Source organism: Sinohyriopsis cumingii, chromosome 11 (assembly GCF_028554795.1).
Source record: "Sinohyriopsis cumingii isolate HCF-2022 chromosome 11, ASM2855479v2, whole genome shotgun sequence".
In the NCBI taxonomy this organism is placed as follows: domain Eukaryota; kingdom Metazoa; phylum Mollusca; class Bivalvia; order Unionida; family Unionidae; genus Sinohyriopsis; species Sinohyriopsis cumingii.
This window is the reverse complement of record NC_142971.1, coordinates 48,070,343-48,085,189: the sequence shown is the minus strand read 5'-3', so window position 1 is coordinate 48,085,189 and position 14,847 is coordinate 48,070,343. Positions and strand designations below refer to the sequence as shown.

The window sequence follows — 14,847 nt, the reverse complement described above, 5'->3', positions numbered from 1 at the left end:
TGAACAATTTGACATCTTGTGAGAAGTGGACATTTTTCTGTCAGCTGCAGTATTTAAAAATCATCTGAGCTTCAATTAAGTTCAATTACAAGAAATAATTTATCAGTTAACAATATATTACAAGAAAATTAATTTTAAATACATTATTCATGCATTTTTTCACTTTTTGTTTAAAGCACAAATCTATCTTTCTTCTTATAAATTTACAGTGGCCAATGGAGCTCTGGATCTGCACCATGAAAAGAAAGAAGACCTTGCAGGTGAGACTTGGGAATATACATGTCCAAGTCAGGAAATTTCTCTATGGCTAATGGACGTTATTAAAAAAATCTCTACAGTGAACTATAAGATAAAAAAATCTTCATGTTGTATTAATTGACAATGTACTGACTCATATTAATTAATTATTATTGTAATTGAAATGGCTTTTGTTGTCCTCAGAACAATGTTTTATTGAATTGTTTAATATTGAAATTATCCTCCACAACCTGTCATCAACTGATTTTGTATTTCACAGCTCAATAAAACAATAATGCTGTAGTGAACTCAAACAAATGGCCATATCTGTATCAATTTATTTTCTGTTAGCCTGAATATAATCAATATCAAACATTCATACTTTGGTCCTAGAAATCACACTGTTAATGTCTAAGTTAATGGAAATTACATAATCATATCAATAACACACAAATACTGATGACAGAAAACAAGTGTACAATACACACACAAACACACATGCTAGCCGATACCACAATTATTTTTACAACAACTGAACAATTTCTATCTTGGGATGAGAGTAGTGTAAAATGTTTAAAGCAAGTGAAGAAATAGTTCTTGATTACAGAAGTACCCTAAAACATAAAATTAGGTCAATGGTAGGCCAATACATATCTCTGAACTTCCATGTTACACCACTAGTGGCATGGCCCGTCAATGTTGCAATCCTGTAAACTTTGAATTTGTGTCTTCCTGTACAGTTAGTGTGTATATGGTTACAACAAGTAGATCTTAATAGTTTCAGTGTAATAAACCTAGACAAATAATCTACTCCAGTGGCATGACTGGCCATGGGCCTGTGTTGAATATGCAAGTGCATTTATATCATCATGCTTGTTGAAGATCTACATGGTCATACAGTGGGGATCTTAACAGATTTTAAGTTATTATGCCAGGGCAAAACCCCTACCCCAGAGACATAACCCATGGTCTGTAATGGAAACATGTCTCATTTTGTCTCATGTCCATCAAACCTACATATACTACTAAGGGTGATGAGCTCAGAATTTTCATGTTACATCCTTGTGATTCTATTGGTGGTAGGACAAAAATGTTGCAGTTGCCGTTTTTTAGTCTAAATCTACCACTTTTGAAAATTAAAACAATTTTGTTATTTAACGAAACAAACCACTATATTTTGACATGTTCTATCAAGACAGTAGCAAAACCAACCAGAATAGGTCGAATAGGGACCAAAATTGTTTACATCAGTACATTGACCAGTGCAATGATTGCAGAGAAATGGGTTTGAAATCACTAAGGAATACTGAAATGTGATTAACTTTTTGTTGGAATCTGGGGAGTAAAATGCCAATAGATGAATGCTTTGTAAGGAATAAAAAGTGGTCATGATGTCTTCCAAGGCTTGGATGAAAATCAGATGACCTTAGGCAGAGAGGAGATAAGAAGAGATCAACCATAAAAAGTGATCTCAGCAGTAAAAAGTATTTTTATTTTTGTCCTGTTTAATTATCATTGTATTGTTCTAGTTATTTTAAGAGGAATACTGAAAGGCAGCTCTTAACATATGTTGTTCAATTCAGGGCAAAATTCTGTAACATGTAGTACAAAGAGAACAAATGGCAAAAAAAAATGGATTTTTTTAAATTCAATCCCCTCAGAAAATGTGAAATTTATGCTGATAAAAAATCTAATGGCTTAGAATCCAATCTACTGATTAGTATTTGTAAATCTACTTGTTTGAAATCCTGGTTCTGTCACATATATGAAGTTATGATCCAATGGCAAATACCCTACCCCAGTATGACCAATCATCTGTACTGACTTATAATCTAATTCTGTCTCTTATGTTCTTCAAACATATATATAGCTATAGGTGAGTTGTTGACAGTTTCCAAAATATGACCCAGGACCAAGCCATCTTTCCCATGAGCATGGCTCATGGTCTCTAATGGATACATGTCCAATTCCATCTCCTTGTGTTCTTCAAAGCTATCTACGGTAATGGTGGGGATCTCAAAACTTTCCAAGTTATGATGCAGGGCAACATTTCCATTTCACTGAGGCAAGATCCTAGTGTAAAATCAAAACCAATTAAAACGTGTTTCAGACCTGGTGTTGATGATGATACATGCCAACTTTCAGATCTACATCTCTTATAAATGTATTTACCAAAATGTTTACATATATGTTAAAAAGATCCCCTTCCATCCTAGCCCCACCCCAAGGGTTCATAGCAAAATTTAAAAACTGTTGTACACATCTACAAACCACCCCATATATCATATCCCAAAGCTGTAGCCAGACTCTTCAGTGGTCAATGAGGAGATAAACTAAATTACTAACTGACAGATGGTGAGATGGAAGTACAGATGGGCCGGACATTATATTACTTGCCTTTTAGGTCCAAAAAATGGGGAAAAATACCTTCATCACATTATGCATTAAACTTATATGATTTTAGCAAATGAAAACAATACAGGCGAGTTGTTTGGGAAATCAGTCCATTTTCCATTAATATTTTGACATGGTAAAAACATTAAGAAATGCCAAGCTTTTAAAACAGGTAAATGAGATATCGATGATATCTAATTCATGATATCTAATTCATATCAGTGACATCTAAAGCATATTGGTGATCTCTAATTCATATCAGTAATATCTAATGCATATTGGTGATATCTAACTCATATCAGTGATTTCTAATGCATATCAGTGATATCTAATTCATATTGGTGATATCTAATGTATATCAGTGATATCTAATTCATATTGGTGATATCTAACTTATATCAGTGATATCTAATGCATATCAGTGATATCTAATTCATATTGGTGATATCTAATGTATATCAGTGATATCTAATTCATACTGGTGATATCTAACTTATATCAGTGATACTTAACACATATCAGTAATATTTAATTCATACTGGTGATATCTAATGCATATTGGTGATCTCTAACTTATATGTGATATCTAATGCATATCAGTGATATCTAATTCATACTGGTGATATCTAATGCATATTGGTGATTTGTAATTCATATAAATGTAACAAGTAGTTTTGTTCTTACCTTTGATTTTGTGAGTTTTTAGGAAAGACAATATCTGATCTTGCAGTGGCCTGATAATCATGACTGAACTGTAGAGTAGCTCTCTGTAAGACAGATTCAAATAACAAATTCAGGAGCATGGAAATTTTTCAAATAAACACTTGTCTGAGGGCATTCATTCTGTTCTGGTGACAGTGAGACATTAATTCTTGTATAGTGAATTAAGAAAAAAGAAAAAGTCAAATAATTCATTATGCTCAAATTTTATATTTACAACACTCAGAATCTATTACTGAAAACTATGCATAATATGGAAACCAAGAGCAAGAGTGAGCTTGGTGTAATTTGCTAGTTTTAGTTATTGCAGGTGACCACATCATTACACCTGAGCCTAAATGTGCCTAATGTGCACAAATAGATTAGGGACAATTGCACTCAGACTTGCAATAAATCAAAATATGGAAACTGTTAGAATAACTAAAGAGAAGAAAAAAAATCATGTAGCTCATGTAATCTATGAATTGTTGTAATGTTCATATTGATTTGTTAAGTTGATGGTATAGTAACAGGTAATTAAGACTTGGGGGAAAAATCAATATGGCATATAAAGGCATGTACTTTCTGGCATTGTGGTGGTACCATGCTTTTATGGAGTTGAACCTACAATTCAAGGATGTTGTGCCATCAGTCCCTTGATACCTTTAAAAGAAGCAAGGTTAGATTGTATAGCACCAAATTATGTTTGTTTGGGGGTTTTTAAAAAAGAAAAATATACTATATTTATTCAAAGATTCTTTCTTAATTTGAGAGGATGTTATGTTAGTTTAGCTGGCAGAGTATCATGTTCATAATCCAAGTGTTGCTGGTTTGACACCTGCCCAGGTAAGCCACAACTCCATTTGTGTCTCAGGAAAGGCACTTAATTTTCATTACTTTGGCTTTATGTCTTAAAAGTGCCATTAAAACCAACAAATCCTTTGTGTGACATCATCTGCACGCTTTCTACGTTCGGTGACAGAAACTACATGAACAGTGTATATACATGTACTTACTTATGAGTCCAACTGCAAAGTGCACAGACCCAGATCTGCTGTCACACAATATGCCAGCTGATCTGTGTATATGCAGTTTGTTAGGAGTAATCAGTAGAATAAACAGCACAGGCCCTGATCTGCAGACACATTATGCTATGGCAGATCAGGTTTTTTGTTATCTGCAGTTTGACTTTACTTATAAGTGAGCATATATGAGAACCACCATTTCAATTCACATGAAAATTTGAAGTTATGATGGGCTGCCTGCGACAGATAGTCAGGTCTAATGTACAGAAGTCAAACGTTTACATAGGATTATTTTGGTGCCAGCAAATACAAGGTGTTATGTTATGGTCATTTCTCGCTGCTCATGTTCTTCAAAGACAAAATGTTCTGAATAGCTTTCTGAATTGTTCTACAAATTATACACATTGACAGGCCAATGAAAATTACATGTTTAAATCAAACACACACTGACATGCTAATGAAAATTACTACATGTGTAATCAAACATACACTGGCATGCCAATGAAATTTTACTACTTGTGTAATGGAACACACATTGGCATGCCAATGAAAATCACTACATGTGTAATCCAAAATATACTCAGATGCCAATGAAAATCACTTCATTTGTAATCAAACAAATACTAACATGCCAGGGAAAATTACTCCATGTGTATCTATCTGCAGTGTGATAATTTCCAAATTATGACTACTTCATTGTATTTACCTTAAAAAACACAGATATAAATTTTGAAATTTTGACTTTAACAGGAATGTTTAATTGTAGCAAGTTATGATACCCACATTGCTCAATATTACCACTCAGATGAGAGAGAAGCTACTTCAAACAATCTCAGATGTGCATTTTTTTTAACTGCTTAAAAACCCAGAATTAATCTATGAACAACAAGCATGGTGCATCACGCTTGGCATGTTCAACCATCTTTGTTCTTGCCTGCTTTTCTTCTCAGTTTGTTAAAAAATGGTCTCGTTAAATGACCCCTACCGAATGAAAACTTGGTCTGACTGGTTATCATTGATCACTCTGTTAATATGAAGATGCTGGAATAAATATAGAGTAACCAGCCTAGCTACACCATCACTGCCTGTCAAATGCTTAGTTCATTTCACAGCAAATTGCTTATTTCACAAAGAGGAGTATGACAGGCATGGAGACATGCAAAATTAATCCACACTCATCATTTGGACTATCTACTGTGTGGATGTGTTTTCATACTGAAGTAGGCCAGCAATAATTTCTCTGCACAAATGGCAAAAAAATGTTGCTAATTTAAACCCCGATCAGCTGGTGAAAGCCATGACTTAGCATATCACAGCTTTCCATGCCATTACTCCACTTATACATGCATCTTAAAATTATTTTTCTCCATGAAAAGCATTAAATATTACTACTGAAACTAACTTCAAAAACCTGTTAGCAATCTGCATATACATTTTGATATGTCTTATAACCAATATATTCTTTCAAAATCCACATGTGCAAGTTTGTCTCTTGCATGTATCATTTATTCTCCTGTACAGGCTGGGTGCAAATGCAAACAACACAGGAACAAATCTGCTGTGAGTCTCACAATGCACTGACAAATGATGTATGTTAGGGCTAAGAGATCCTGATGTGATTGTGCATTATGTGCCTGAAGATCAGCATCAGTGTTATTGACTCCAATCCATAAGTGAGGGAACCAATGAAATATGGTGATCAGGAATGGTATAGCTCCTGTTCTTATGTGCTTTGCACTGTACTCGAAGTTGATAACTTTTGATACAACTTACTTTCATAAGGGTTATGGACGTACAAAAAGAGTCCCAGTTATGGACGTACAAATAGAGTCCCAGTGAATCAGAGAATATAAATAATTTACCAGCATCTTTTAAAAACTTAAAATTGAAAATGCCACATTTCATTGGCATGCTGAAGATTTTGTAGACAATTCAAATAGGAAAGTTTTGTGGGACAAGCCGACAGGCAACTTGTTTAGGAAACCCAATCCTGGTTTAGAGGGAACTGGTATTTTGAGTACAGTACACAATGAAGCTAATTTAATGGGGTGTGTGTGTGTGTGTGTTTAAATACAACCATAGATAGGTGCATTGCGCTTAAGTTTGCAGTAGATTGTTGTGGGTACACAATGCTCCAGCTAGTAATTTTGTTACAGAGAGGAGAGTAAGTGGGGCACCTTTATTGATAGGTACACACTTGCTGAAGTTGGTCACTTTGGGAAAAAAGGGTAATTCTGGGCAATTAAAAAAGAACTTTATGCCCATGATGACATTTAGAATTTCATCTTTTTGGAAGCAGAAACAGGCAACAACACTTTCACATGTTTATCAAATATGCACACTATCAAAACAAAAACAAAAGTAAAATAAATAAACATAACACATTTTTTTTTCAGCTGGAGAGAAGCAGACTGGGAAGCTCTAGCAGGGTAGATAAGAGGCTATAACTTTATAAGGGCAATGAAGGCACAAGGTAGGGCACCAAATGATAAGGATATGGAGGGAGAAGCATCCATCTATTTCAACCTAGCTGGAACACTGGTATATGCATCGTTGTGAACGACAGGCAACAATCTGCCATGTTTCTTTATCACTCATGGTGCTGAGATTTCCTCAGTGCTCCTAAATATGCATAAATCAACTTAACCACCACCTACCCACTGTTAGTAGTCTTCTCATCATTGTGACCCAACATGATTTTTCATGCCATTTTAAAGCCCAAAAGAAAATTTCTCTTCCAGCCACATCAACTTATACATCAATAAAATGGACAGTTTCATTATTGTAACAGAGACTGTTACATTATGTCATTGATTATGTATTTTTATATATACTCATCCAAAAATGAAATCTCAATACTGGCCATCAAGGGTAAAAAAGGAGCATAACAGATTGTTACTTATGGCTTGTGATGATGTGGTTAATGTATTGCTGTTGTTGCTATGATAATTTTGCAATTACTGCGTACTCTTGTAAATAAGGCCACAGTTGCTTGGCACTTCACATTCCTAAATACATATAGAGACTTGTATGGCATGGGTAGTTCCTTACAATGAGGTAGTTGCTTGGCACTTAACATTCCTAAATACGTATAGAGACTTGTATGGCATGGGTAGTTGCTTATAATAAGATAGTTGCTTGGCACTTCACATTCCTAAATATGTATAGAGACTTGTATGGCATGGGTAGTTGCTTACAATGAGGTAGTTGCTTACAATGAGGTTGCTTACAATGAGGTAGTTGCTTACAGTAAGGTAGTTACTTACAATGAGGTAGTTACTTATGAGGTTGTTGCTTACAATGAGGTATTTGCTTACAATGAGGTAGGTGCTTAAAATGAGGTAGTTACTTACAATAAGGTAGTTGCTCCAGGCACTTCGGATCAGCATGAGCATTGGAGACACATTGTTGAGCAAGTATATGTTTAGAACAGTCCTCTTCTTCTCTGGTAAACCTTCCACCCCTAACAGAGACCGACCAGTGACTGAACCACCCATATCTGAGTAGGAAGAAGCAATACCACCCAAACTGAAATTAAAGAATTAGTTCCAATAAAATTTTATTCACAAATTATTATGATAGTGAAGTGTCACTTATATCTATTTTTGTTGTTGTAACTCTTGGTACATGATTGTGTCTATATTAAGTATAATTTCTGTTTATGACTGTAAATTCTAATGATCATCTATAATCAAAACATTAATTATTTAATTTTAGACATACAAATTTCAAAGCTAAGTCCTTGGTACAAAAGGATTTTGTTGGCAAACTTCTGTGATATTTGACCCGGTTCTATCAATGATTCAGTGTGCAAGCTATCCAACAAAATTCAAGTGATATTAATGGGATTAGGTAAAGCTGTATAGGTTCGATCTTAGCAGACATGAGGTGATTAAGACACCTGATAATCGAAGGCTGAATTTATACAACTAAAAAGCTGAGAAAACATAACCTGACTTCAAACTTGGACATGTATTTTAACAGCTTAATTTCTGACACATACTGATATAGACTTACTGGTGAGAAATGGGCATATAAGGTCGAAACAATACCCAGACATGTCACATCCAACAATAGGCTCATCTGAAGTTTTTTGCTAACCAAAAAAGATTTACTGAAGCCATAGTCAGGAAACTGTGCAAGTACAAAAACAAAAAGACCGGGAACAACATATTAAGCCCACAATTGAAACACTGCTATAAAACATGTAATTTTGATCTCAAGGTAAAAAGGCTAAATGAGTATTTCACAAAATAATATGCCTTAGTTTCATATGCCTTCATTCAAAGTATGGCATAAACAAAACTTAAATCCATCAAGGGCTTTAGAAAAAAGTATGAAATAAAACTTTAACCAAAATCTGAATGCACATTTACTATGACTATGACCTTGACCTGGAGATCAAGGATGCGAAGGTACAGATACAGAGTGAATTATCTCAGGTTCATAACGAAGCCTCCCTAGTATGAAGAAAATCCATCAGATGGATCAGACAATATCAGATAATGAAAGCACATCAACCCAAAATCTTAACATAAACTTTCTATTACTTTGAACCTGACTGCAGGGTCTAAGGGTCAAGCATTTATTTCAGCAAATGAGTCGTCTTTGCATCATAATAAAATCCATTAAGGGGTTTCAGAAAAATAAGTAAATGAAAAAACTTCAACTATAACCATAATTAAATTTTTTTAGAACTGTGACCTTGACTAAAAGGTCATGGGATGAGTTTCTGAAGAATTAATTATCTCAGCTTCATAATGGCATATATCAAGTCTGCAGAAAATCCAACTAGTGTTTAAGGAAAGAATAGCAACTGAAATAAGTATCATAAATGCACATTATTCACCCAGTGTGTTGAATAGTTCCCTATGTATGCGCGGAAAATACTAAACTTAACGTGGATAAACCAGTATTTTCCTATTAGACTACCTTGACCTCTGGCATTTTCACCCCAGTAGATATAAGTTTCTTTATTACTCTAAATGCAAGCCACCCAAAAGGTTTGGTAAACAAACCTACTTACTGTTGAACAAAAGTAAAATTCCATTCTAACCACAATAAAGCAACTGACCTTTTCTATTCCTTAAGTGTAAATACTCAACAAATTTTGGTAAAGGTGCATGGTAAAGAATAAAAGTTATCAAACAAAAGCACTAATTCTTCTTTCAGTCAAAGTGATATTGACCTTTGACACCAAAATAGATAGGTTGCTTTTTTCAAAATAAGTAAGTTATTCACAAAGTCTGTCCAGGTCTCTAATACAGACCCAGTGTCACTGTATGGAAACCATTTTCCTTCTTCAGTCTCAGTAACCATGACCATTTGCCATTTAACCCTGAATTATATAGAATTCTTCCTGGCCCTATGTGCAATTCAATGCCAAACTTTGTTCTAGGTGTGTTATGCTGAACTAATGTTACTATGCACAGTCACATTGACCATTTACTTTTTGACCCCAAAGTCAATTGGTTTCTTCATATCAAATATACAAAGTTGCCATAAAGCCTGGCAACCACAGATTATGGAGAATTAAAGTAAAGCTATTGTGCCCAAACCATTTTTCTTTTCTCTCAATAATACTGACACTGACCTTTGACCTTTTGACCCCAAAATAGACAAACCAACCACAAAGGCAAGTTCATGCATCCAATGTAGAACTAATGTTATTGAGGATAAACAAATTTTTCTCTTTTTCAGTGACATTGACCTTCCACCCTTTGTCCCCAAAACTGACAGGATTCTTCCATTACCCCAAGCACAAGCAATCCATGAAGTCTGGTAACTGTGGACAGTGAAGATGTCAAGTTAATGTGCAGAAATGTTTCCTTTCAATCTTAGACCTTGATTTTTGATCCCAGATAAAAAAAAGGTTCTACCTTCCCTTATGTGCAAGCCATCCAGAGATGTTTATGACTGTAGATGGTGTTAGCCTGGGTGATTGTAATTAAGTAATAAATCAATTTTTGTTTCTCTTTCAGTAGTTCTAAACCAACACCAACCCTCCCCAAAGGCTGCAATATCATGATATATTTATAAGGGATACAGATTATTTGTATAAGAATCAAAATGTTATGTCCTTCCAATACTTTCACATTTATATAGCATACAGATTAATCTTTATTGCATATGAAACCATTAATTTCACATGCCATATATACTCGCTAATAAGTCCTTTCTAACTGCAAATAACAAAGATCCTGATCTGCCATAGCATAATGTATGTGATGTTTGTTCTTCTGATCCTCTTTACAAACTGAACAGACCCAGATATACTGATACATTATGCAGTTGGATGTGTCTTATGTATGATTACACATGGTAAATCTTGTACCCTGGTTTTAATCTACACATGTAATTAATTACAAAGTACTAGTCTTACCCCAAAGGTTTACTTTAAAAACAATGTAAAGTGTGTGAATCACACATGGATAAGTGACAGCAACTGCTGTTTAGTTGGTAAGTTTGTAATTGAATTCTAAATAAACTAAGCAAAAAGGGAATGCAGATATATTTTATGACAACAAATTCTTCTGAAAAAATAAGTGCTGGTTTCCCTGGATTATTTTGAGTTACTTCTCCAAGAGTGAAATTATCCCAACCCCCAAAGAACATGTCTGTATCTTTCATAAATAACATGAAAGGCATATTATATGCCATTCCTATGCGTAATATATTTCTTATGCAGATAACTCAGATTTATGCACAGGAAACACCTGTCTTCTTACAGTCAGTAATTTTGACCTTTGACCTTTTGACCCTATAACTGATAGGATTTGTCCTTCCTCAAGTATAAAACCATTCACAAAATTTGCTCCAGGTCTATGATGTAGAACTAATGTCATTGTGGAGAAACCATTTTTCTTCTTTCAGTCAGTGACCTTAGCCTTTGACCTATCAAAACCAAAATAAAGATTTCTTCCTTACCCCAGGTGCAAGCCATCCACAAAGTTTATGGTCACTTTAGACAGTAGCGTGTTACATTTTTAGGCTCGAATAAACAGTAACACAAGAAAGAGTGAAAACAACAAGCTTTAAAAAATATAATAATTTATTTCCCTGGAAAAATTCTGTAAAAATGAAAAAATATGAATCTACAGTTTTAAGAATCAAGTCCTGATGAAGAATCCAAGGAGGAAAACAGTGATGGATGCTGTAACCTGAAGTGTGTTTAAGTCAACAGTTCCTTGTAGAAACAAGAAATATCACTTCGGTTTTGAAAATCCAAATAAATTTTTATAAGAGATGTCTTTGTTCAAGAATTTCATATGAGCACATGTATATCTCCAGGAATTTTTAAAAAATCCTTTTAAATCTAAATAATTTGAAATAACTCCAAACGTCACAACAGACACTATCCAGTGTAAGAGCCCAACTGACAATATTTCTCTAAAACAAATGTTATATCGTATTCTAAAACGTGGTTTTGAAAATACCCAAGTTGCAAAATCGAAAAGGGGGAGCACATGATCGTGTTTATAACATGTATGCCTAACATGACCCTGACAAATACCAATTATTTTACTCAAAGAAACAAAATAAAAAAATTGTTTACTCTCAAATCACTTAGTCCCATCATGACCTTGACAACAACCAATCATTTAAAAATAAAAATAGAACTTATTTATGTGGCTGCTACTAATTTTGAGTTAAGGTTGGAGACCAGGTCAGCCTTATGTGTTTACTAACACAAACAGTCAAGGTCAAACTATTTTCTGGAAAAACTATGAGTTCCTAACAAAGAGAACTACATTATTTTGACATAAGAAATTTAAAAAATAAAAAGATTTTGAAACTTACAAACAATTAAATCAGATATAATTAAATCTTCTTTCCCACAAAATTACTTTGACATTTTTATCACAAAATTATCAGGACTCTTTTGTATCCCAATTGAAAGCCATCCACAAAATTTTATAACTGTAGATGAAGGAGAAATTGAGTTATTGTGAGGAAACAATATTTCTTTCTTTCAGTCACAGTGGCCTTGACCTTTCAGCTTTTTGACCAAGAAATCAATAGGTTTCTTCCTCATCTGCAAGTATGAGCTATCTGCAAAGTTTTGGTAACTGTAATTGGTGGACAACTCAAGTTTTATGCAAAAATGAAATTGGTAACAGATGCATGGATGGTTAGAAAGACAGATGACAGCATAACAGCATGCACCCCATCTTATGGCCCCCTTATCAAAATGCTTGTAAACCTTGATATGAAGATTGAGCTTTTAGCTGTAATATTTTCATATTTAGCTATCTCTATGGTTTTCATGACAAGGCAAGTACTATATGATCATGCACATACTGATGTATGCAATAGCCTTCCTATGCAACCACAAGGTTTCCACTCAATTACTGTTACAATAGCACATACTGATGTATGCAATAGCCTTCCTATGCAACCACAAGGTTTCCACTCAATTACTGTTACAAAAGCACATACTGATGTATGCAATAGCCATTATATGCAACCACAAAGTTTCCACTCAATTACTGCTACAATAGCACATACTGATGTATGCAATAGCCATCCTCTGCAACCACAAGGGTTTCACTCAATTACAGTTACAATAGCACATACTGATGTATGCAATAGCCATTATATGCAACCACAAAGTTTCCACTCAATTACTGCTACAATAGCACATACTGATGTATGCAATAGCCATCCTATGCAGCCACACAGTTTCCACTCAATTAATGTTACAATAGCACATACTGATGTATGCAATAGCCATCCTATGCAACCACAAGGGTTTCACTCAATTACTGTTACAATAGCACATACTGATGTAATCAATAGTCATCCTATGCAACCACAAGGTTTTCACTCAATTACTGTTACAATAGCACATACTGATGTATGCAATAGCCATCCTATGCAACCACAAAGTTTCCACTCAATTACTGTTACAATAGCACATACTGATGTATGCAATAGCCATTATATGCAACCACAAGGTTTCCACTCAATTACTGTTACATTAAAGGACATCAAACTTATTTTAGAAGTTCAGAAATGCTTTTAAGCAGCAGCTGCCATCAATTTTGAAGAAAATGGTTTCTAGCTGTATTTGGATAAAAGCAATAGTCTTAGCTAGCAGGAATCAGGCTATTTTCAATATCCACTAGCATATTTCCTAGTCTGCATTACAATTTAATACTTCCAAAATAATGCCAGCAAGAAAATTCACTCTTTATAGCGATCAGAGTAGTAACTAGTATTCCTTGCTTGTCTCGAATTTGATCCAGGTTCTTACATTAATTACCATACAATTGTTAGATGTAACTTATTTTTCACAGAAACAAATACCAATAAGTTAATCATAATTACCTTCTCCTATCATCTGGTTCTTGAGCTGGTGTCCCTGCCCTAGAAGTCCCTCGCAGAGTACTCATGGAAGAATGCCTTGATTCTTGAACAGAAAGTCTTGATCCTACTGGGTCATTTTCAGAAAGTCTTGATCCAACTGGGTCATTAACCGATTGCTTGGACCCAACTGGATTTCTGACAGATTGCACACAATGTCTTCTTTGATCTTTACCGGCAGGAGCACTTACTTCTGACATCCTGTCCATAATGGACGAATCAAATGCTCTCATTTTATTATTGGTTGTTTGCACTGCTGTATTTGCACTACAAGATAAAGGAGACACTTTACTCGATGTTTTACTGTTCAGACATGAACAGCAGCCTGTGGCACGAGGTGAAGTACTTTCTATGACCTCCAGATCTTTAAAATCTGTTTTTGTAGGAAGAGGTGGTGCTTGTGAGCTTTCCATATTGCCATTTTCTCTATTAGTATGTCCAGGAGATTTAGGTAATGGCCTTGCCGATTTTTTACGAGCTGTATCCATGCCATGATCATTCCTGGGAGTATATCTATCCTGAGACTTTGACATAGAATTTGAATAAAGACTCTGTTCCTCTATATCTTCTTCCAGTTCCTCTTTCAATGATTTGAGTAAATTCTCATCACCACCTTCACTTGCCTTACTGGTTTTCTTTTTCTTCTTTGAACCAGTATTGCGAGTTGAACCAACTGAACTCCTGCTATCAGAGCGCACAGGGACCTGAAGACTTGTTGTACTTTGTGTGATGTACCCATTATCTTCTGGCCAGAAATCCTGTGAAGAAACGTGGCTTAGTGGAGTTGATGCATTGGATCGATCTCCATGAAGATCTGAGATAGAACCATTCCTTGGGGATTTTTTAGACTTTCGTAACAATCTTCTTCTAACATGTTCAAGACTCATGTACACAACAGCAATATGTTGTGTATTTTCCCTCTCTTGACCCATAAGAAAATCAGGGAAGTCATTTACCTGAAATGAAAAAAACAATCGAAATTATCCCAGTGCAAAATCAATGCAATGACTTGTCAAATAAAACCACTGCTGCAATAATGATGCAGTACAAAATAAAAATATTAGCAACATTGCTGCCATGATTACATCAAGAGACTGGGTGACAAAGTGTCAAGGGGAAATACATA

General features: G+C 34.8%; 1 protein-coding gene across 1 annotated transcript in view; it reads right to left on the bottom strand.

The window, feature by feature from the left end:
- LOC149788408 (uncharacterized protein C12orf56 homolog) overlaps window positions 1-14,847 on the bottom strand; it is a 73,234-nt gene that overhangs the window by 39,720 nt on the left and 18,667 nt on the right. The window contains exons 2-4 of the mRNA XM_089974371.1: window positions 13,686-14,677; window positions 7,709-7,883; window positions 3,316-3,398 (exon numbers count right to left, since the gene is read on the bottom strand). Of these exons, the coding sequence (XP_089830497.1) occupies window positions 3,316-3,398; window positions 7,709-7,883; window positions 13,686-14,677 (1,250 nt within the window). The remainder of the gene's footprint in view (window positions 1-3,315; window positions 3,399-7,708; window positions 7,884-13,685; window positions 14,678-14,847) is intronic.